Source organism: Podarcis pityusensis (genome assembly GCF_964106645.2).
Source record: "Podarcis pityusensis genome assembly, chromosome: 4".
Lineage (NCBI taxonomy): Eukaryota > Metazoa > Chordata > Lepidosauria > Squamata > Lacertidae > Podarcis > Podarcis pityusensis.
In genome coordinates, this window is record NC_138027.1 from 1,991,657 (window position 1) to 2,015,147 (window position 23,491).

The 23,491-nt window shown below is 49.0% G+C and overlaps 1 protein-coding gene across 2 annotated transcripts in view; it reads left to right on the forward strand.

Annotated features, from left to right (window-relative positions):
• Positions 1-23,491, forward strand: part of LOC308475107 (uncharacterized protein) — a gene marked incomplete at its 3' end in the record, with an annotated part of 58,704 nt that overhangs the window by 25,342 nt on the left and 9,871 nt on the right. Inside the window, exons 2-6 of one of the 2 annotated variants that reach the window (XM_081002018.1) lie at positions 2,116-2,160; positions 4,745-5,235; positions 5,429-5,510; positions 5,811-5,893; positions 7,214-7,340. In XM_081002018.1, the coding sequence (XP_080858144.1) occupies positions 2,116-2,160; positions 4,745-5,235; positions 5,429-5,510; positions 5,811-5,893; positions 7,214-7,340 (828 nt within the window). The remainder of the gene's footprint in view (positions 1-2,115; positions 2,161-4,744; positions 5,236-5,428; positions 5,511-5,810; positions 5,894-7,213; positions 7,341-23,491) is intronic. The other variant, XM_081002019.1, reaches the window with a different exon arrangement.

The window sequence follows — 23,491 nt, forward strand, 5'->3', positions numbered from 1 at the left end:
GGCCAACAGGTCCCACCCCTGCCTCCAGCAATCTCTTTTGTTACACTCAATGGGTGTTTGGTGGAGGGCAAGGGGAACCATGGGGCAGGGTCCAGGATGCTCAGATTCCTGCCACCAGACCTCCCCTCTGAGGTCCCCCCAGGGCGCCTGCTCAGCTGAGAGGAGGGTGTCATAGCACAGGTAGCAAATCAGCTGCTGCTCCGTCCCTTGAGGGATTCCCCGCCTCACTTAATTGGCCAAATATTCCAAAAGGGCATCACCCGCCACTATATAAACCCTCTCACCCCCGGCAGCAGCAATGAGGTGGTACAGCGTTCAGGTGCTAAGAGTCTGTCCCTGCTTTGGGAGGGGGAACACAGCCCCCCAGCAAAGTTTGGAGGATGAGCCAAGAGGTATAGCCGGACAGTGGAAGGCAAAATGTTGCAGGAATTTATGTATAGTTTTTTTTGGGGGGGGGGGGTTGCCCCTGCAGCAGATATCATGCACATGCAGCCCACTACCAAAATCAGCACCATCACTTTTGTGACGTTTGTGACTTGTCCCCACAAAACACTTCATCACAGTTTCTTCCTATCTGGTCAAAGGGCCTCTGCTGCACAATACCAAATGTAAGAATTCACTGATAAAGGTATCTATGTACTGGCTCACTGGGAAAACTTCAGAAATTCATCTAGACATGTGAGCTCAGCTATTCAGCAGCCCCTCTGCCTGAGTGATAATTTCTTGCATCCTGATACCTAAGTGCCAGACAGGCAGCCATTCCAGAAATAACAAACCCAGATGGAGACAAAAGGGTGTGATTGACTTGGCTGGGAAACAGGGAAATGTAAATATCTATTTTGTTACACTCCATGTGTGTTTGGTGGAGGGCAAGGAGAACCATGGGGTGGGGTCCATGATGCTCAGATTACTGCCACCAGACATCCCCTTACCATGATGTATGAGTGATGTAGTTTGGGGGGTGTAACATGGGGATTAGCAGCTAATAAAAGTTTGGGTTCTCTTTTGTTTGGGGCTTCCATCTTGTTCCACCTGGTGTCAGGTGGGAGTCCTGCCATGACAGTCTTCAAGAAAGACCAAGCCAACTGGCTGCTGTTTTGCTCTGCTATTCCTGGCTGGTGTCCTTGTTTTTTGTCCAAGGGAGCCCTCAGATTTCTCCGTTCACAAAACATGCCCAAAGCCTTCAAAATGTGCACTTTCCTGCATTTTTCAGCTCAGCAATGTGTAGTCCCAGGAGAGGCAGGCACAGCGTGTCTTCCTGTTCCTCCCTCAATTGAGATCTGGCTGGATGGAGACCTGAGAGCCACCTCTCAATATCTGGAGGGCTGAACCATGGAAGAGGGAACCAGCTTGTTTTCTCCTGCCCTAGAGGGGAGCACCCAGAATAAGGGACCCAGAGGACCAGAAAGCAGTTTCTGCTGCCTAAACAGCAGGAAGAACATTCTGACGGGAAGAGCAGCAGAATCCCTTGGGAGATGGCGGACTCTCCTTCCTTGGAGGTTTTTAAGCAGAGGTTGGACGCTTTGGCTGAGATTCCTTCCTTGCAGGGGGTTGGAATAGATGACCCTTAGGGCTCCCTCCCATTCTAGGATGAGGTTCCTTGCTTCCTGCAACCCCCTTTTCCCTGCAACCTCTTCCTCCAGTTTCTGGCCAAGGGAGGGAGCAGATCACAGACCAACCAAGAGCGTCCGCTCAAAATGAGCATCTCTGGGATTCTGCAATGCAGGAGAGAAAAGGCAGAGAGGACTGAGCAGGGTGGACTCGGCTTTGCAAGGGTTAAAGGGAACTGAGCTGCATTCCTAGAGAGGACAGGAAGTAAGGGGGGGCCAGGTCCTCCAGAGGAAAAGCCCCTCCCTCCCCTTCCTGCAAACGGGGGCGGGGGTGCTTTCTGCTATTGCAAATCCTGCCTTGCTCTCTTCCACGGGGACCTGGTGAGTCTCTTCTTCCTCCCCCCGAGGGTGCAGTGGGGAGAAGGTGGGGGTCCCAGGGCTGCAGCAGGGGAGGGTGGCGCATGTGGGGGGGGGGGAGCCCCGGGAGCAGGGGGTCCTGCCGAGGAGGGACGGGGTTGCGCGAGGTTTGCAACTACAATGCTGTATGTCTTGCATTTGTATAAAGACGCTGCTTATCCCTTTGGGAAGGGCAATCCTCTCCTGGGATCTGGTGAGTCTCCTCTCTCTCCCCTCAGAGGGTGCAGTGGGAAGAAGGTGGGGGTCCCGGGGATGCAGCAGGGGAGGGTGGCTGATGGGGGGGGGAAGCCCCAGGGAGCAGGGGGTCCAGCCAGGGAGGGGCGAGGTCGCAGGAACTGTCTCCTTCCTTTAGATCTTTGGGGGGGGGAGGGGAGGAGATTCCCGCCCCCCTTCTAGAAGAAAAATTATTCAGAGCCCCCTGGGAAATCTAGCAGATAGAAATCTAGCTTCTGTAAAGAAGCTTATGCGTAGGACTTCTGCTGTGTGTGACACGGGTCAGCGTCATTGCACAACATAGGAAACATGCGTGAATGGTTGCTCCCAAACCTCTTCGTTCGTTTCCCTCCTTTCTTTCTGCTTCTACCGCCCCCTTATTGGCAGAGGAGGCCAGCCAAGCAGATCAAGCCGAGGAGCTGGGTATGTTTAGTTGGAGAGGAGGAGACAGAGAGGAGATGGGAGAGCCGTGTCAGATTAGATAATTTATTACGGTCAGAGACCAGCTTATAAAACACACTTGGGAGTACAGTCACAGAAGTAAAACAGGCAATTTATGTACGACAACAAATTTAAAAACAAAGGACACCAACACACTACTATCCCAGGGAGTTGACTCAGAGTCACCCATGAAACTGAGTTTGGGGATTTTCATGACAGACTATTTTGAGTTGGGAGATGGTCTGCGCCTACAGATCTGTACACAGAATCTGGCGACCATCCAGGTCATCTTCTGATCTTTGCCTAACAGGAAAAGGTCTAATTTTTGCTTTTGCAGGAGGTCAGCGAGCCTCACCACCAGGGGATCAATGGTCTTACTACGTGTCTCTTCGTAAAAGGGACGTCTAAAGAACAAGTGTTTTGGCTTCCTATCTCTCCCAATGGACAGGTGAAAAGTCTCTGAGCATACGCAACTTTTCTAGAAGCTCCATCCAGGACCAGCGAGGGAAGAGCCGAGCTTCTGGCGAGTGTAAAGGCCCTTCTTGTATTTCTAGATGCGAGGAAGAAGAGATATTCTGCCGGTGCGGCTATATATTTCTCGATTTCTCCAATTTTATGGTCGGAGCACCTTGCGCAGTCCTGTTCTCTCTCGGTATCTAATATTCTTTGCCTGACTGTGGCTTTTGCCTGGCCCAAGCCCAGACTTAGAAGGGCTTGAGGGGCAAAACCCAGTTTCCGGAGGGTGTTCAGGACTGCAGTCTGCCAGCCCGACTGGAATTGGTCACAGAGGATCAATGGGGCTATCCCTCTGGGGATCAGATACAATGTCAACCATTTGTAGATTGATGTTAGGCAGATGCTAGCCTCCACTCTCATCATCCCCGTTTCTAATCTAACCCATGCGTTTGAGACACATCTGGGCACTTGGAGGAGAGCTCTAAGAAGTCTAGATTGAACTCTCTCAAGGGGGGAGAAAGCCGAGGAACGCGGGCGCAAAAAGGAACCATAAAGGAGTTGTGCCAAAGTTTTGGCCTTGTATAGTTTTAGAGCTGCGGGAACAAAGAAGCCCCCTTGTGCTCTGAAAAATTTAAGGATACAATTTGCGGGTTTTTCCGCTGAACTCCCGATGGAGTTTATGTGTAGTTTGTTGGCTCCTGAGGCCTATACCACCATTCCTAGATACGTATAGGTTGTGACTTGTTCTAATTTATGGCCTTGGAGTTCCCAGCTTTTAAGCTTTGGTTTTTCCCCAAAAGCGAGTATCTTGGTCTTTTGATAGTTGATTTTGAGACATTCAAATTCACAGTATGCTGCGAGCTTTCTTAGTGCTCTTTTGAGTCCAATGGGGGTTCTAGATAGAATTACTGCATCGTTGGCATATAGCAGGACCGAAATATGCCGATTTGCGAGCTTTGGAGGGTGGAGTTCGGAGTCATGGAGTGCAGATACTAAATTATTTAGATAGAAATTGAATAGTAGAGGGGCCAATAGGCACCCTTGCCTGACTCCTTTAGAGGTTTTAATAGGGTCCGTTAGGTGTCCTAGGCGGCTACACCTGACTCTAAGAGCCGTGTTTGCGTGCAGTGCCTGAATTAAGAGCAGAAGCTCTTAATTCTATGTAGGTACCCTGTAGTCTGTCCCAGAGTCTGGTTCTGGAGACTGTATCAAAGGCTGCTTTTAGATCAACGAAGGCAGTGTACAGTGAGGCCTGCCTTTAGGAGAGCCATGTCACCTGGGCGCAGGATTCCAACCAATGGCTTCAAGCTACAAGAAAGGAGATTCGGACTCAACACACCTAGTCATTTTTCACTAGGAACCAATGACTCCCTTGTCAATCAGTTCTGACTTCATGCATTGACTGGAAGGCAGGAGCAACCAGGCTGAGTCGCCTCGGATTAATCTCTTCGCTTGCCTCCACATTTCCACAATCTCCCTTCGAGAGGCCTACATCATCTCCTCCTCCTCCTCCTCCTCCTCCTTTTTAGAAAGATAGCTCAGAGTCTGGGCTGTGGTGCAGTCCTACCCTGGTTCCCAGGAAGACTCATCCATGCTTGCTCAGGGAAACTTTTTCTTCTCCTGATATTGTACAACTTTTGTAACAGAACAATGTATTTGCTTTGTAGGATTCAGACAGACAGAACTTGGCAGAAGACCAAAGTGTTCCTTCCAATCTCCCCGAGGCTTCCTGAGAGCACAGATGGATGAGCGAGACACAGCTGGCCCTAGAGCAGGAAGAGGCCATGTCATCCAAACTGGGAGCAGTGGGGGATTCTGGGAAAACTCTGTGCAGAAGATCCTGGGTGAGGAGGACACCCTCCGCTCAGAGGTGCAGAGCCAGCAGTTGAGGCAGTTCTGCTTCCAGGAGGCCAAGGGACCCCGAGAGGTTTGCAGCCGACTCTACCACTTTTGCCACCAGTGGCTGAAGCCGGAAAGGCACACGAAAGCTGAGATGCTGGACCTGGTGATCTTGGAGCAGTTCCTGGCTGTCCTTCCACTGGACATGGAGAGCTGGGTGAGGAACTGTGGAGCAGAGACCAGTTCCCAGGCGGTGGCCCTGGCCGAAGGTTTCCTCCTGAGTCAGGCAGAGGAGAGGAAGCAGGCAGAGAGAAAGCAGGTGAGAGAGACTTTCCTCTGGATACTCCCAAGGGGCTCCAAACAGGATGGAGAACATCCAAAAATGGTCTGCTGATGGCCCATCCTTTGTCTGGGAATGAGATCTAACACCCTTAAAGATTCTGTCTCTGTCATTCTCTTTCTAACATTTCTCACCATTCATTTACAGTTTTGAATCCTTGTTGTTCTTTCAGAAAAGGGATCATTTTGGAGAAATGGACCTGGATTCCTGTGAGGCAGAGAGGCCTCCGTTGGACACCAGAGAGAGGCCCCTGGGTAAGGAGGAAGGTGGCTTTTCTCCATTTGGTCTTGTTCTGTTGGTTTTCCAACTCATCTGATGGTTCTTTTCATCTTGGTTTTTTTTTTTTTTTTTTTTTGAGGGGTGGGGGTTGGGAACAAGGGTTCAGAGGAGGGGAGACGTATTTCTGCACACCTAACATGAAATGGGCACAAACCTTCAACTGCACTCAGCAGGTAGGCTTTCTCAAAGCCCCATCTGTAGTTAGAGATGTCCTGTTTCCTCTGTGAGAGAAGCAGGCACTCCTAGCATCCTGCTTACCTTTTTTTCTTTTGCAGGTGAAAGAATGAAGCCAGCAAGACCTCCTGATCCATCTTTTCATGGGGGCAGAAGGGAAGCAGTGGCTGTGGAACCAGATCAGGTATGGGGAAGCTGCCTTGTGGGGTCAGAGGCCGAGGGATGGAGCAATGTCATGAACTGGTTGGGCACAGAGGAATGGTGGGAGGAAGCAGCCAGGGAACCAGGAAGGGAATATTGCTCTGAGCCCAAAGAGTGAAGGTGGAGGAAGGATTGGCGGTCAGAGGGAGAAGCCTGGGAAGAGGAGGTGTCAGAAGCTGAAGGGGCAACAGGGCTTAGTGAGCTGGGAGACTCTGTGGCAGAATGCAGTGCAGAATCAGAGGCAGAAGAAGAAGGAGGCAAGTGGGAGAGGAAGATTGAGAGGCAGAGGTGAGTCAGGTGAAGGGGGAGCCACCGGGTGCTCCCTCTCCTTCTGCCAGAATCCACCCTCCCTGCTTGTCTCTCAGAGCCAAGAGAGGTCTAATATGGAGGAGTAAAGGCAGGCTGCACACTGGCGCACTGTTCAATTGCTTGCCAGAAACCCCAGAGAGGAGGGGACTTGGAAAGCTGTGGGGAGCCGGGGGCCTTCACTCTCAGCAACTGCTTTTGTGGAGGAAGAGGCTCAGGGAATGAGCTGCTGTTTTCATGAAGCCCGAAACTCAGCCAAGTATGTGAACATCGTGCTCTTGCTGATAAAGAGTAAACTCCAGCTGTGAACTGTGGGATTTCCTGCCCAGATAACTCTGTCATACCAGCCTTCTGAATGTTGCCAGTAGGATTCATCTGTAGTTGCAGTTTTCATGGAATCCTAGAGTTGAAAGGGACCCCAAGGGTCATCAAGTCCAACCCCCTGCATTGCAGGAATATCAGCTAGATCATCCAAGACAGATGCCATCCAGACTAGGCTTCTTGTATTTCTATATTCATCAATGAATGCTAAAATAGGCTTCTAAGCAGCGGACAGACGAGAACAATTTCCAAGATTCACCTAGCCAGCCCTATCCACTGCAAAATGGGGCCTGCCCCCCACTCCTCCCCCTCTCCATGCCCCTATGAACCCCTTGAATTTGGCTCTAGGGCATTGGGAGGGAACCTCCCCAGAACAACTCACGAGGAGAGGAGAAAGTGGTTCCTTCCATCGGGGAAACTGGAATGCTTGCGTAGGCAGAAAAACGTAAACATAAGCTGGAGTACCACCTATTTGCACAAAGACGAATACCCACAGTTAAAATGCAGAATAAAAGAATTCAATTAAAGTGTTAAAATAGGTACCCATAATTAAAATGTGCAGCAAAGCAATCCTATTGAAATAACACAGCAATTAACAGGAAGGAAATAACAGAGCATTGTGTAGCAGATCATATTTCTGCTGTCTCAGAGGAGGACATTTCCCTTTTTCTTTTAGGGTCCAGTGTGCTTTGAAGATGTCGCTGTTTGTTTCACGGACGACGAGTGGGAGTTGCTGGATCCTGACCAGAGAGCTCTGCATAAGGACGTCATGGAGGAGAATTGGGGGATCGTGGCCTCTCTTGGTAAGGCTCCCTATGGGATCGTCCTATCTGCCAGGAAATTCAAAAAATACCTCTGTGACAAACCTCGTATATTTTCACAGCACCCCCTACAAAACCTGGGAACCTTACACCCCCACAAGAAATAGTAAATTACAGTTTTTTCTGTGAACAATCTTCCTCCAGTTCTGCCTCCCTCTACCACAGTAGGGCTGATCTGAAGTGCCCAGGCATCTTAAATGTCAGCTTCAGAGTTGTTAGGAAAGATAAGTAGCTTCTGTCAGGATTTCTGTTTTTGTTTTTGCTGCTGTCAGTCTTGGGTTGACCAAAGAGACGACTGACACTGGAGATGGAGGGGATGCCATGACTGGGCCAAACAACATCTGCCCCAGAGAAGAGCCAGGCTGATTGAATCTCAGGTAGTAGTAGCAGTGATAATAATAGCAATGGCTGATTAGAGCATGTCCAGACGAGGCGCGGGCTCCCCTGGGGGATATCATCAATTTGTCCCTTGGCACCGGGATATTCCCAGGGGAACTGAAGGAGGCAGTGGTGCACCCGCTCTTAAAGAAAACATCATTAGATCCCTTAGATCTATCCAATTACCGCCCGGTTTCGAATCTTCCATTCCTGGGTAAGGTGATTGAGAGAGCGGTTGCTGAACAGCTTGTCAGGTTTCTGGATGAAACATCGGCTCTGGATCCATTCCAGTCTGGCTTCCACGCTGGTCATGGGACCGAGACGGCTCTGGTCGCCCTAACAGATGATCTCCGCAGGCAGCTGGATCGAGGCGGGTTGGGGCTGCTGATTCTTCTAGACCTGTCAGCAGCCTTCGACATGGTCGATCACGAACTCCTGGACCACCGCCTTGCCGATGTGGGAATCCAGTCCTTCAATGGCTGCACTCTTTTCTCTCTGGTTGGGGACAGAGGGTGGCGCTTGGGGGGGGAATTGTCATCGCGCCACTCCTTGGTGTGTGGAGTGCCTCAGGGTGCGATACTCTCCCCGATGCTTTTTAACATCTTTATGCGCCCCCTCGCCCAACTTGTCCGGAGTTTTGGGCTGGGTTGCCATCAGTATGCCGATGACACCCAACTCTATCTGTTGATGGATGGCCATCCTGACTCGGCCCCAGACACACTGACCAGATGTCTGGAAGCTGTGGCTGGATGGTTACGTGGGAGGCGGTTGAAGTTAAATCCTTCTAAGACAGAGGTCCTCTGGCTGGGACGGGACGATATGGGATTGAGGGGGCAACTCCCATCTCTTGCGGGGGTGCAATTAGTGCCAGCACCGTCCATTAAGAGTTTGGGTGTAATCTTCGACACCTCCCTTTCCATGGAGGCGCAGATTGCAGCTATAACAAAGGCGGCATTTTTCCATCTCCGCCAAGCTAAGCAGTTGGCTCCTTACCTCTCTCGCCCTGACCTAGCCACTGTGATCCACGCGACGGTCACCTCCAGACTGGATTATTGTAACTCGCTGTACGTGGGACTGCCCTTGAGACTGACCCAGAAACTCCAGCGGGTGCAGAATGCCGCGGCGAGACTCCTTATGGGGTCTTTGCTGCGAGATCACATTCATCCAGTACTATACCAGCTGCACTGGCTCCCGGTGGAGTACAGGATCAGGTTTAAGGTGCTGGTTTTGACCTTTAAAGCTCTATATGGCCTAGGACCCTTGTACCTACGGGACCGCCTCTCCTGGTATGCCCCACAGAGGAACCTACGGTCTGCAAATAAAAACATCCTGAAGGTCCCAGGCCACAGAGAGGTTAGGCTGGCCTCAACTAGAGCCAGGGCTTTCTCGGCTGCGGCTCCAATCTGGTGGAACGCTCTGTCATAAGAGACTAGGGCCGTGCGGGACCTGACATCTTTCCACAGGGCCTGCAAGACAGAGTTGTTCCACCAGGCTTTGGGTCAGGGCGCAGCCTGACTCCCTCCTCTGGCAACCTGCACAGAATTTTGCTTAACGGTTGCCATCAATTTGATTTTAATTAATTTTTATAATGAAATGTTTTTAGAATGTTAGATTATTTGATTGTTTGATTATTTGATTGTTGTTAGCCGCCCTGAGCCTGGCTTCGGCTGGGGAGGGCGGGATATAAATAAAATTTATTATTATTATTATTATTATTATTATTATTATTAATTTTTATTTATACCCTGACCATCTGGTTGGGTTGCCCCAGCCAATCTGGGAAGCTTCCAACACATATACAGTCGTACTTCTGGTTGCGAATGGGATCCATTCCGGAGGTCCGGCCAGATAACGAGGTTTTCGCAACCCAAGGATCACTGTTCTGCACATGCGCATGGATTTGTCACTTTCATAAGCTGAAGTTTATATAACCTGAGGGTTATGTAACCCGAGGTGCTACTGTAAAAACATGAAACAGTAATAATAACAAGCAATCTAATCCACTGCAAAAAGTACAAAAATTTTACAAAAGTACAAAATTTTTAAAATGAGTAACTTACTTCAAACAAAGCAACATTCAACCAACGATTAGAATCCAGTAAGAAATACATCGGTTTATTACAAATAACAAAGGTAATGAACACTACTTTCTCTACAACAAATTTAATGAGTATTGTTCCCTAACTGGGGGCTCCATTTGTTCCTGAGGCTCTAATCCCTTTTTCTCTCCATTGCAGATTGTGATGAATTGAAAATCAAGAACAAAGGTGACCACAACACAATCTCCAGAGTGGAGAAGGCACATAAAAATTTGGAATGTGGAAAGAGCTGCAGTCAGAGCTCCCATTCCAGTTCCCATCAACGAAATCTCATTGGAAAGAAACCCTATCAGTGCATGGAATGTGGAAAGATATTCAGTATGAGATCCTCTCTCACTTTCCATCAAAGAATTCATACAGGGGAGAAACCCTATCAGTGTATGGAATGTGGAAAGAGCTTCAGTAGAAGCTCCGACCTCACTAAACATCAAAGAATTCATACAGGGGAGAAACCATATAGATGCTTTGAATGTGGAAAGAGCTTTAGTAAGAGCTGCACTCTCACTTCCCATCAAAGAATTCATACAGGGGAGAAACCCTATCAGTGTGTGGAATGTGGAAAGAGTTTCAGTCGGAACTCCTCTCTCACTTCCCATCAAAGAATTCATACAGGGGAGAAACCCTATCAGTGTGGGGAATGTGGCAAAAGCTTCAGGCAGAGCTCCAATCTCACTTCCCATCAAAGAATTCATACATGGGAGAAACCCTATCAGTGTATGGAATGTGGAAAGAGCTTCAGTATGAGCTCCAGTCTCACTTCCCATCAAAGAATTCATACAGGGGAGAAACCCTATCAGTGTGTGGAATGGGGAAAGAGCTTCAGTAGCAGCTTAGATTGCACTTCCCATCAAAGAATTCACACAGGGGAGAAACCCTATCAGTGCATGGAATGTGGAAAGAGCTTCAGTAGAAGCTCCGATCTCACTAAACATCAAAGAATTCATACAGGGGAGAAACCATATAGATGCTTTGAATGTGGAAAGAGCTTTAGTAAGAGCTGCACTCTCACTTCCCATCAAAGAATTCATACAGGGGAGAAACCCTATCAGTGTGTGGAATGTGGAAAGAGTTTCAGTCGGAACTCCTCTCTCACTTCCCATCAAAGAATTCATACAGGGGAGAAACCCTATCAGTGCGTGGAATGTGGAAAGAGTTTCCGCCAGAGAGGCCATCTGAATACCCATCAAAAAATTCATACAAGGGAGAATCACGGAATTGTAGAACTTTCGAGCTTGAAGTGATCCCTGGTGCAATCTATTCCACCCATGTGATGCAGGAATAGCAAGTAAAGCATCTGTGAAAGATGACCATCTAACTTCATTTGAAAACCTCAAAGAATGGAAATTCCAGCACTCCCAAGGGAGTACTATCCACTAACAGCTCTTGCTGTCAAAAGGTTCTTCTGCATGTTTAGTCAGCCTTTTTTTACAAAAAAAAAACACTTGAAGGCATTGGTTTGTATCCTACCCTGTGGAGCAGGCGTCCTATTGGGAAGACCCAGTTCTCTGAGTGCATGTTCTGGAAGTTGGGCAATAGGGGCAGTACAGGATTCCTTTTGGTGTACCGACCTCCCCACTGCACCAAGGATTCCCTGCCCGAGCTGCTCCAGGTCGTGGTGGATGTTCTCCTGGAGACACCTAATTTGGTTGTCCTAGGGGATTTTAACATCCACACCGACACGACCTTACAAGGGGCCGCTTGGGACTTCGTGGAAAGCATGGCCTCCATGGGGCTGTCCCTGAATATGTTTGGCCCAACTCATAGTCACGGACATGCCTTAGACCTGGTGTTCATCTCTATGGATATTGGTGATCTGACACTAAGTAAAAGCGAAACTAAAGAATTGCCATGGTCAGATCACTTCCTGGTGCAACTGGACTTCTCCGTGAACCTTCCCCTCTGCAGGGAGGTGGGACCGATTCAGATGATCCGCCCCTTAATGGATCAAAATGGTTTCCAGAGAGCGGTAGGGGATGTTTCCTCCCATATTGATGACCTTTCAGCTGATTCCTGGTGGCCTGCTGAAATGTGGAGTTAACCAGGGCTATTGACTGTTTGGCTCCGAAGCGCCGTCTCCGATTGCATGGAGCCCGGACAGCCCCGTGGTTTTCCACGGATCGGAGGGCAATGAAACAATCGCTGAGATGGCTAGAGCGCCGGTGGCGGATAACCCATTCTGAATCTGAGCGGACACGGGCTAGAGCTCAATGTCGAGCCTACCAAGTGCTGATAGTGACGGCAAAGAAGACTTTCTTCACTGCCTCTATTACATCTGTAGAAAACAGCAGCAGGAGACTCTTTCAGGTGGTTCACAATTTAGCAGAACCACCTGCTCCATTAGGGCCCAGTAGCCCAGTACAGGCCACATGATCTCCTGCAATGATTTTGCAAAGTTTTTTGCAGACAAAGTCGCTCCAGTTCGAGAAGACGTAGACTCCACCGTGGAAGCAGGGCGTGAGAGTGCTAAAGTCCTGTCTAGTCAAGTTGTGTGGGATCGATTCCAATCTGTTACCCCCGAGGATGTGGACAGGCTGCTTGGACGAGTGAAACCAACCACTTGTCTCCTTGATCCTTGTCCATCCTGGCTTATAAAAGCTGGCCAGGAAGGACTGAGCGATGGGCTTCATGGGGTGGTGAATGCTTCCCTCCGTGAGGGAGCTTTCCCAGACCCATATTTAGATACGGCCACGATGGCCAAGTATGGCCCAGTCTCAAATCTTCCATTCTTGGGCAAGGTGATTGAGCGAGTGGTTGCTGAACAACTCCAGGCACGCCTGGAGGAAGCGACTTGAGGGGCTGGAAGGTGGGGGCACTGTCATACAGTGTTTCCGCTCCTTCCCCCTGGGCTGTGTTCAGAAAGTGGTGGGGGGGATGAGTGTTCAGAACCCTGGGCTCTCACTTGTGGGGTGCCTCAGGGATCCATCCTCTCCCCCATGCTTTTCAACATCTACATGCAGCCGCTGGGAGAGATCATCAGGGGGTTTGGACTTGGTGTTCATCAGTATGCGGATGATACCCAGCTCTACCTCTCTTTCAAATCAGAACCAGTGAAGGCGGTGAAGGTCCTGTGTGAGTGTCTGGAGGTGGTTGGAGGATGGATGGCAGCTAACAGATTGAGGTTGAATCCTGACAAGACAGAAGTACTGTTTTGGGGGACAGGAGGGGGCAGGTATGGAGGACTCCCTGGTCCTGAATGGGGTAACTGTGCCCCTGAAGGACCAGGTGCGCAGCCTGGGAGTCATTTTGGACTCACAGCGGTCCATGGAGGCACAGGTCAAATCTGTGTCCAGGGCAGCTGTTTCCCAGCTCCATCTGGTACGCAGGCTGAGACCCTATCTGCCTGCGGACTGCCTCGCCAGATTGGTGCATGCTCTGCTCATCTCCCGCTTGGACTGCTGCAATGCGCTCTACATGGGGCTACCTTTGAAGTTCTACCCAGAGACTGAGGTCCAGCACCGAGGGCCTTCTGGAGGTTACCTCACTGCGAGAAGCTAAGTTACAGGGAACCAGCCAGACGGCCTTCTCACTAGTGGCACCCTCCCTGTGGAATGCCCTCCCACCAGATGTCAAAGAGAACAACAACTACCAGACTTTTAGAAGACATCTGAAGGCAGCCCTGTTTAGGGAAGCTTTTAATTCTTGATGTATTAGTATTTTAATATTTTATTTGAAGCCGCCCAGAGTGGCTGGGGAAGCCCAGCCAGATGGGCGAGGTATAAATAATAAATATTAATAATAATTATCATTTTATTTTCTTTCTCATGTAGAAACCTATGTTATCCATCATTTGAGAACCACGATATTGTTCTCCCTTTGCTCTTCTTTCATTTTTATCACAGTCTTTGAACTCTAATACTTTGAAGGAGCGAGGTTTTAATTTCATGAAGTGAGGCAGCTCATCCTCTATTAACAGTCGTAGCTGAGATTGGAAGTCCATGTTGAGGGTCTGGAGAGAGTATTCAGACGGGAATTAATCTGGAAGGAGAAGCTGTGGGAAGACTCTTCTTCTGGGGTCTCCTTCCATTCGGGAGGGGAGAGATTTTCTAGGAATAGGAGATTTCTGAGTCAGTAAAAAGGACACAGATGATCCCTTGGGTCTGGCATACAAAGGAAAATACCTCGGGAGTGGGACTGCTAAGAGAGAGGGGAACCGAGGAAAAGTGGCCCCTCGCTCACAGACCAAAGTATGAAGCCATGAAGGAAACTGGGCTGTCCTGTCATAACTAAGTGAGGGAATGAGAGAGAAGCAGCAGAAACAGAGTTCAGCCTTTTAGCATTTATTCTGGATACCTGAAGTGTAACAACTGATAATGAGAGGCGGGAGTTTAAGAGAAGCTGTGTCTGTACAGTGGTAGCTCGGGTTAAGTACTTAATTTGTTCTGGAGGTCTGTTCTTAACCGGAAACTGTTCTTAACCTGAAGCACCACTTTAGCAAATGGGGCCGCCGGAGCACGATTTCTGTTCTCATCCTGAAGCAAAGTTCTTAACCCAAGGTACTATTTCTGGGTTAGCGGAGTCTGTAGCCTGAAGTGTATGTAACCTGAAGCGTTTGTAACGCAAGGTACCACTGTAGCACCTTGTTTAATCCTGTGACATCTAGCTTAAGTAATAAGTTAACGTCTACGTGACAGAGGCCTTCCAGAATCCGATTCAGAGCCAAATTTGGAGAGATATGTCACACAGACAATTTCAGAATGGATGGGAGAAAGCAAAGATTGGTTGGATGGGCTTTCAGAGAGCTGTTTCAGAATTAGATCGCGTGAAAATTGAGAACGGAGGCAGCCAGGAGATGTTTTATTAACACTAGTAACAAAAAGAGTGAAGGACGCAATCCTTCAGAACAGTTTTTGAAAAAAATCATGTGGTTGCCGGACACAAAGTAGATATCTTTAGAGAGATTCCACTGAAATTGAGACTTAGAAGAACCAAATATAGATATTTAACAATAGCACTCAGAAGAGCTGACATCAGATATAAATGGGAATTCCCAGAGGGCATTTTCTTCACATACATGAAAAGGAAATACAGGCTAACATCAGAATTTCAGAGAGTCCTTTGACAAATACAGGAGAGACTTCGATTCCAACTGCTGAAAGGCACATACGGTATTCTGTTAGAATGGGAGACGAAAGAGTGTGTTTGTGTGTTCTTACAATCAAGCAATGTATACATTTTATGAAAATTACAATACATCATAACATCATATAAGCAGGAGTTATAAAAAAAATTAATTAAATAGCGCACTGTCTTTCAGGTTGTGTCTTCCTGGAGTTCCACACCTCTGCTGGGTGGAGAGGAAATGGTCTCTCCTCCATCTCAGCTCCACAGCAGTTCTCTCAAAAGGACTTGGCACTCCAGAATGCGGAACTCAGAGCCCTTTATAACATAAAAACAAGGAACTTATAGTGCTTTGGAAGTAGTAGTAATAGTAGTAGTATTAGTAGTATTTATTCAATTTATATAACAACCTTTATCAGAATATCCCAAGGCAGTGTACAACATTAAAAGCACAATACAGAACAACAATGATAAAGCCATAGTAAAAAGCATCCTGTGAGACAGCCGAGTAATGCAGCACTCCTTCTAAAACTTGAGGGGAGACTCACTGCTCACCTGCTTTTACGGCCACTATGGGGCTGTGGTGATTCATCCAAGGGAGGCTCCTCTGCTGGCCCCCCGAAGATTCTGACATCGTCCACTCTTTCTCCTGTCACCCACAGCCATAGAATATGAAGAGAGTGGTCCTCCCAAACTCTGCCTGCCCTCCAACATGTTGCAGAGGGAAATTGGGACCTGTGACTTTTGGGGCCACGCTCCTGAAAGAGTCCCATAAATCACGCGAGAGCAAGGACCCCCAAAAATGGGCGACTTTTGGGGCCACAGTTTCACGGGAGCCAAAAGAGGACATCCTGGGAGCCAATCAGAAGCCAGGGTGGCTTCTGGAATTGCAGGACATCCCACTCAAAGCAGGACAGTTGACAGGTATGTGAAGACTGCCAAAGATGGAGAGTCCACAACCCATAGTGCAGTAACCCCCAAACTCGGCCCTCCAGATGTTTTGGGACTACAACTCCCTTCATCCCTAGCTAACAGGACCAGTGGTCAGGAATGAAGGGAATTGTAGTCGCAAAACATCTGGAGGGCCGAGTTTGCCTATGCCTGCCATAGTCGATATGGCTGCCTTTCCCACTGGCTGAGATGCCTCTACCCATTTCATCTGCTTAGCCAATCCAGATATTCAGGGCCAACAGGTCCCACCCCTGCCTCCAGCAATCTCTTTTGTTATACTCAATGGGTGTTTGGTGGAGGGCAAGGGGAACCATGGGGCAGGGTCCAGGATGCTCAGATTCCTGCCACCAGACCTCCCCTCTGAGGTCCCCCCAGGGCGCCTGCTCAGCTGAGAGGAGGGTGTCATAGCACAGGTAGCAAATCAGCTGCTGCTCCGCCCCTTGAGGGATTCCCCGCCTCACTTAATTTGCCAAATATTCCAAAAGGGCATCACCCGCCACTATATAAACCCTCTCACCCCCGGCAGCAGCAATGAGGTGATACAGCGTTCAGGTGCTAAGAGTCTGTCCCTGCTTTGGGAGGGGGAACACAGCCCCCCAGCAAAGTTTGGAGGATGAGCCAAGAGGTATAGCCGGACAGTGGAAGGCAAAATGTTGCAGGAATTTATGTATAGTTTTTTTTTTGGGGGGGGGGGTTGCCCCTGCAGCAGATATCATGCACATGCAGCCCACTACCAAAATCAGCACCATCACTTTTGTGACGTTTGTGACTTGTCCCCACAAAACACTTCATCACAGTTTCTTCCTATCTGGTCAAAGGGCCTCTGCTGCACAATACCAAATGTAAGAATTCACTGATAAAGGTATCTATGTACTGGCTCACTGGGAAAACTTCAGAAATTCATCTAGACATGTGAGCTCAGCTATTCAGCAGCCCCTCTGCCTGAGTGATAATTTCTTGCATCCTGATACCTAAGTGCCAGACAGGCAGCCATTCCAGAAATAACAAACCCAGATGGAGACAAAAGGGTGTGATTGACTTGGCTGGGAAACAGGGAAATGTAAATATCTATTTTGTTACACTCCATGTGTGTTTGGTGGAGGGCAAGGAGAACCATGGGGCAGGGCCCATGATGCTCAGATTACTGCCACCAGACATCCCCTTACCATGATGTATGAGTGATGTAGTTTGGGGGGTGTAACATGGGGATTAGCAGCTAATAAAAGTTTGGGTTCTCTTTTGTTTGGGGCTTCCATCTTGTTCCACCTGGTGTCAGGTGGGAGTCCTGCCATGACAGTCTTCAAGAAAGACCAAGCCAACTGGCTGCTGTTTTGCTCTGGTATTCCTGGCTGGTGTCCTTGTTTTTTGTCCAAGGGAACCCTCAGATTTCTCCATTAACAAAACGTATCCAAAGCCTTCAAAATGTGCACTTTCCTGCATTTTGCAACTGTCGCCGGAAATCACCCCCCCCCCCGCGAGAGCACCTGTAAGTACACCCTTGATATAACCTTAACCGGCAGAATTACCCTATGGCACCAAGGCAACCCCTCTACTCATCCCAACCTGCTGTCTGCATGGAAACGTGTGATGAACTTGCCTGACTCCTGGGACCCCTCCCCGATTTCCCAGTGTTTCTTCCACACTGGACGTATAGACTCGTGCCTGCAGGGGCTGTTCTGGATTTGCGGCCACCGCGGCTATGTATGGGCCAGCCCCCACTCCCGTGGCACCTGTTATCTTGGACTAATTTTACCAGGGGTCCGGGTTACTCAAGAGCTTCCCCCCGGAAGGAGACGCAATAAGAGAGCGAAAGACTTGTCAGAGCTCTCCGATGTGGCAGCCAATGGGGAAACTTACGGCCGGGCCCTCTTCCCCGCGTATGGAGCCGGCTCCAACCACGTCGATATCCTCAAACTGACCGACATTCTGTTAAACTTTATGGAAGAATCCAATGCGGCTACCCAATCTATCTTAACAGAGTTAACAGAGGTCAGGCAGAATTCGATTCAGAACCGCCTTGCTTTGGACTACGTTCTCGCCTCGACTGGAGGGGTTTGTGCCCTCATAGGAACCGAGTGCTGCACGCACGTCTCTGACCAGACCTTGAACATCACGGGTCATCTCAATAATATTCATAAACTGACCGATGAACTTAGAAATATCCAACATGAGGGCCTGTCGGATACTCAATTTTGGAGCTGGCTACCTGGATCTGCTTGGATAAAACAACTTTTAGGAAACGGCCTCTTAATATTGGTCACTGTTGCCATCGGCATTGCCTTCTTCTGCTGCGCAATCCACTGCTTCCCGATGTGCTGTCAAACTTGCGGCTCTTGCCTTCCTACCCTTCGCCCGCGATCGACCACCACCTATAGACCACCGACGGCAGGATTCCAGTCAACCCCCATCGAAATGGGACCCTTGAAAGACTTCCGGACTCTGGACCCTAGGTATGACATGTCAAACTTGTATTGATTTATGCGGAGAGAAGGATTGCGCAGTCTCCCTACCTTCGCAATCTTATCTCCGAAGGGGGGAACTGTCGCCGGAAATCACCCCCCCTTCCACTAACACGTGTATTACACAAGCACCACACTCACACCTACACGCATCTCCCCTTCTTGACCCTAGAGATGTCCCTTTAGAGGGCCATCCCTTAAAAGCCTTCCGTAAATAAGGAAGCGCTAACTTGACAGCTTCCCGCTATAGCGCTCCACATCGCCCTATCTTTATTGCGAGTAGACCGGCCGACCGAACTCTGGGTCAATCGGCGGCCGCCTCAGCCAATCAACGTTACCGAACAGCGCCCCTTGTGGCGGCCACGCAGGTACTGCAGGCTACCGGCGCTTTTCTCCCCTTGCTTTGACAGCTCTCAATACAAAGTTTCCGAGTTCAATTGACCGTGACTGATCTAATCAAAATGTAGCAAGCTGCTTCCTGAAGGCGAAAGTGCTTTGAACTTCAAGGACAGTATTCTTCATAAATTCACTAAAAATCAGCCGTACCTCGGATTCTCACCGGACTACTTTTATTCTGCTGCATATTGCAAGGACTATCAAAGGGGGGTGGTCTGATATCAAGCGGCCATAATCCTTTCACCGAGCAGTCACGTACTCTCCGTTCCCTCCAAGTAGACGTGACAATCTTGATAACCCTCGCTGATGGGCTCAGACAGAAGGCTATCAGGGATACAATGGACTGCATATCTTAGTGTATTCTATGCGGACCCTCACAAAGAACTGTGGCCGGATTCCCCTCAGGGGGCAGGAAACTTCGCCCTTCGCCTTTGTTTTCGTACATGACTCATGTGGGGAGGGGAGAGGAGGCTCCGGCCAGGTGTCAGGACGCTCGGATTACCTGTGCAGCCCCTCCCCGACTCCTCCTATTTTTAATATAATCATGATGTAAATATGATGTAATTCTAAGGGTGTAGCTTAGGGGATTAGCAACTAATAAAAGTTAGGGTCTCCCATTGTTCGGGGCTTCCATTTTGCTTCACCTTGTGGGCGGTGGGAGTCCTGTCGCGACAGTCCTTTTTCTAAATAAAGACCGAGCCTACTGGCTGCTGTTTTGCTCTGAATTGCTCTGGTTGGTGTCTTCATTTGCCCAAGAGAACCCTCGGATTTTCCGGTAACACAGCTCAGCAATGTGTAGTCCCAGGAGAAGCAGGCACAGCGTGCCTTCCTGTTCCTCCCTCAGCTGAGACCTGCCTGGATGAAGACCTGAGAGCCTTCTTCCTTAGAGGTTTTTAAGCAGAGATTGGATCCTTTGGCTGAGATTCCTGCCTTGCAGGGGGGTTGGAATAGATGACCCTTAGGGCTCCCTCCAATTCTAGGATGAGGTTCCTTGCTTCCTGCAACCCCCTTTTCCCTGCAACCTCTTCCTCCAGTTTCTGGCCAAGGGAGGGAGCAGATCACAGACCAACCAAGAGCGTCCCCTCAAAATGAGCATCTCTGGGATTGTGCAATGCAGGAGAGAAAAGGCAGAGAGGACTGAGCAGGGTGGACTCGGCTTTGCAAGGGTTAAAGGGAACTGAGCTGCATTCCTAGAGAGGACAGGAAGTAAGGGGGGGCCAGGTCCTCCAGAGGAAAAGCCCCTCCCTCCCCTTCCTGCAAACGGGGGCGGGGGTGCTTTCTGCTATTGCAAATCCTGCCTTGTTCTCTTCCACGGGGACCTGGTGAGTCTCTTCCTCCTCCCCCCCCCCCAGGGCGCAGTGGGGAGAAGGTGGGGGTCCCGGGGATGCAGCAGGGGAGGGTGGCTCATGTGTGTGGGGGGGGAGCCCCGGGAGCAGGGGGTCCTGCCAGGGAGGGGCGAGGTCGCAGGAACTGTCTCCTTCCTTTAGATCTTTGGGGGGGGGGAGGGGAGGAGATTCCCGCCCCCCTTCTAGAAGAAAAAATATTCAGAGCCCCCTGGGAAATCTAGCAGATAGAAATCTAGCTTCTGTAAAGAAGCTTATGCGTACGACTTCTGCTGTGTGTGACACGGGTCAGCGTCATTGCACAACATAGGAAACGTGTGAATGGTTGCTCCCAAACCTCTTCGTTCGTTTCCCTCCTTTCTTTCTGCTTCTACCGCCCCCTTATTGGCAGAGGAGGCCAGCCAAGCAGATCAAGCCGAGGAGCTGGGTATGTTTAGTTGGAGAGGAGGAGACAGAGAGGAGATGGGAGAGCCGTGTCAGATTAGATAATTTATTACGGTCAGAGACCAGCTTATAAAACACACTTGGGAGTACAGTCACAGAAGTAAAACAGGCAATTTATGTACAACAACAAATTTAAAAACAAAGGACACCAACAAACTATCCCAGGGAGTTGACTCAGAGTCACCCATGAAACTGAGTTTGGGGATTTTCATGACGGTCTATTTTGAGTTGGGAGATGGTCTGCGCCTACAGATCTGTACACAGAATCTGGCGACCATCCAGGTCATCTTCTGATCTTTGCCTAACAGGAAAAGGTCTAATTTTTGCTTTTGCGGGAGGTCAGCGAGCCTCACCAGCAGGGGATCAATGGTCTTACTACGTGTCTCTTCGTAAAAGGGACGTCTAAAGAACAAGTGTTTTGGCTTCCTATCTCTCCCAATGGACAGGTGAAAAGTCTCTGAGCATACGGGGCTTTTCTAGAGGCTCCATCCAGGACCAGTGAGGGAAGAGCCGAGCTTCTGGCGAGTGTAAAGGCCCTTCTTGCATTTCTAGATGCGAGAAAGAAGAGATATTCTGCCGGTGCAGCTATATATTTCTCGATTTCTCCAATTTTATGGTTGGGGCACCTTGTGCAGTCCTGTTGTCTCTCGGTGTCATCATTATCAACCTTTTATTCGACCGTCAGTCAGAAAAAAGTACATTTGTCAATACACAGTTAAAACATCCAGGAAGATTTTAGAACTTAGCCAACACTAAAATGGACTAAACAGATAGCCCCATATCAATACAGTCAATTATAGTCTTGCGACGCTTAAAAGCTAAAAAAAGAAATTTGGCCACCAAGGAAGGTATAGCTCTAGTGACGTTGTTCAGCAAGTGTAAAACCTGGTTTTCTCCGGATAGGAAGCTAAATTGACATAGGAGTGGGTCTATAAAATTTTGCCTAAGCTCTGCATAAGAAGAGCAAGTCAAGAGAATGTGTTTGGTGGACTCAACCACACCCATGGCACAATGACAGGTTCTCTGGGCGTATGGTACTCCCCTGTACCTTCCCCACAGTATCGCAGAGTCAAGGACATTTAATCTAGCCGCTGTAAGAAGTCTACGGTATACCACATAGTGGATTTCTGCAAGGTAGGGGGCTGGTATGGTCCGATAAATCTGGTCCCCTAGGAACATCCCTGGTTTTACCTGGGATATGTCCTCTTGTCTGGCAATGTCGCTCAGTCTCCGGGAGATCACAGCTCTAGCTTGATTGTACGACATAGACTCAAAGTAAAGAAGAGACAATCCGCAGGATTGAACCTCGTTAGTGACCTCCCTTTCCCATGATGATTGGAAATCGTCCCTCAATATCAAGGGGGCAATACCCACTGGTTTAAAACAAAGCTTGAGCCATAGCCAGAGCTTCGTCTTCAAGGCCACATACCGTAGAGCTTGCCAGCCGACCTCTAATCTCATAACTGCACCCGCTACCGAGGGGGAATCCTAAGGATGACTCTAAGGAATCGCGTTTGGATAGAATCCAGTTTCAAAAAATCCCTACGGGAGCCTAAAGAGATGCCCACCAAAAGAAGGGGGAGGACTTTCATTTGAAAGAGTCTCAAAGCTATCTTCACTGATTGAGCCTGATTCTTAGCATATAGAGATCTAATCTGGATGGCTGCTTTAGATGCGTTAGTTGTTATATAGTCTCTATGGGCCAGAAAAGACCTATTTGACCGTATTACTTGTCCCAGATATTTAAAGCAGTTAACCTGCTCTAGGGGGATCCCGTTCATTGACCATCGATGGAGTCTCGGTCGGGCAGAGAGGACCATGATCTTGGTCTTAGCATAGTTGGGTTGGAGCTCATGCTGATCACAGTATTCATGTAGAGCTTGCAACATTCTCCTCAGTCCAATAGGGGATCTGGCAAGCAGTGCGGCGTCATCCACATACAGAAGAACATTCAGAGATCGGCCTGCTAATTTGGGGGGGTGGAAAGCATCATTGGCCATGTGAGTCACCAGTGAGTTAATGTAAAAATTAAACAGTGCTGGGGCCAATAGACAACCCTGTCTTACCCCTCTAGTGGTGGTAACAGGGTTGGAGGCTAGGCCTTTATTGTCTAGCCTGATTCTCAGAAAGATGTTTGTGTGGAGGCTGATAATCAGATGAAGGAGACAACGATCGATCTTTGTAGCAGCCAGTTTTGTCCATAGCTGCTTTCTAGAGATTCGATCAAATGCCTGCTTAAGGTCAATAAAAGCCACATGAAGAACCTTTGGGGCTTTGCCGGCATACTTTTCCGCCAGGTGATTCAAGGTTAATATTTGGTCTGTGGTAGATCTTCCAGGGCGGAAACCCGCCTGTTCATCGGCAATGATATTGTCGTCCTCCATCCATTTCAATAGTTTGTTTAGCAGGTACCCCGAGTAAATCTTCCCAATGACATTTAGCAAGCTGATTGGCCTAAAGTTGCTCGGCTCTGTACGTGGTCCTTTCTTATGTATTAATACGATCAACGCAGAGCTCCAGCTTGAGGGAAATTTTGCTGTTTTGTTTATATGCGTGTAAAGTGCTGCTAAAAGTGGGATCCACCAATCTTTATTTGCTTTGATGGCATCAATGGATATAAGGTCATCACTGGGGGCCTTGCCTGCTTTAAATCGATCTATGAGAGTTTCAACTTCAGGGCATGTAACTGGATCCCAATCGGGCAGTGCTTCCGGCTCCACCGTATCTCCGCAGGCATCGTGAGCTGCATACAGATCGGCGAAGTAGCTTTCCCAAGTGTCCGCTGAGATGTGGGGTTCTATTCTTGCAAGCGGCCTACCCAGGTATCTGGAAATTAACTGCCAAAAAGAGGCTGGATTTCTATTCTCTGCAGCTATCAAAAGGTTGTTCCAATTGTTTCTTTCTGCCTCGAGCTTCTTTTCCTTTAGTAGGGCTTTATAACTTCTCCTGAGGGTGATAAGACGGTTATTTGGCATGGGGTCATTTGATGCTCTGTATGCCAACCA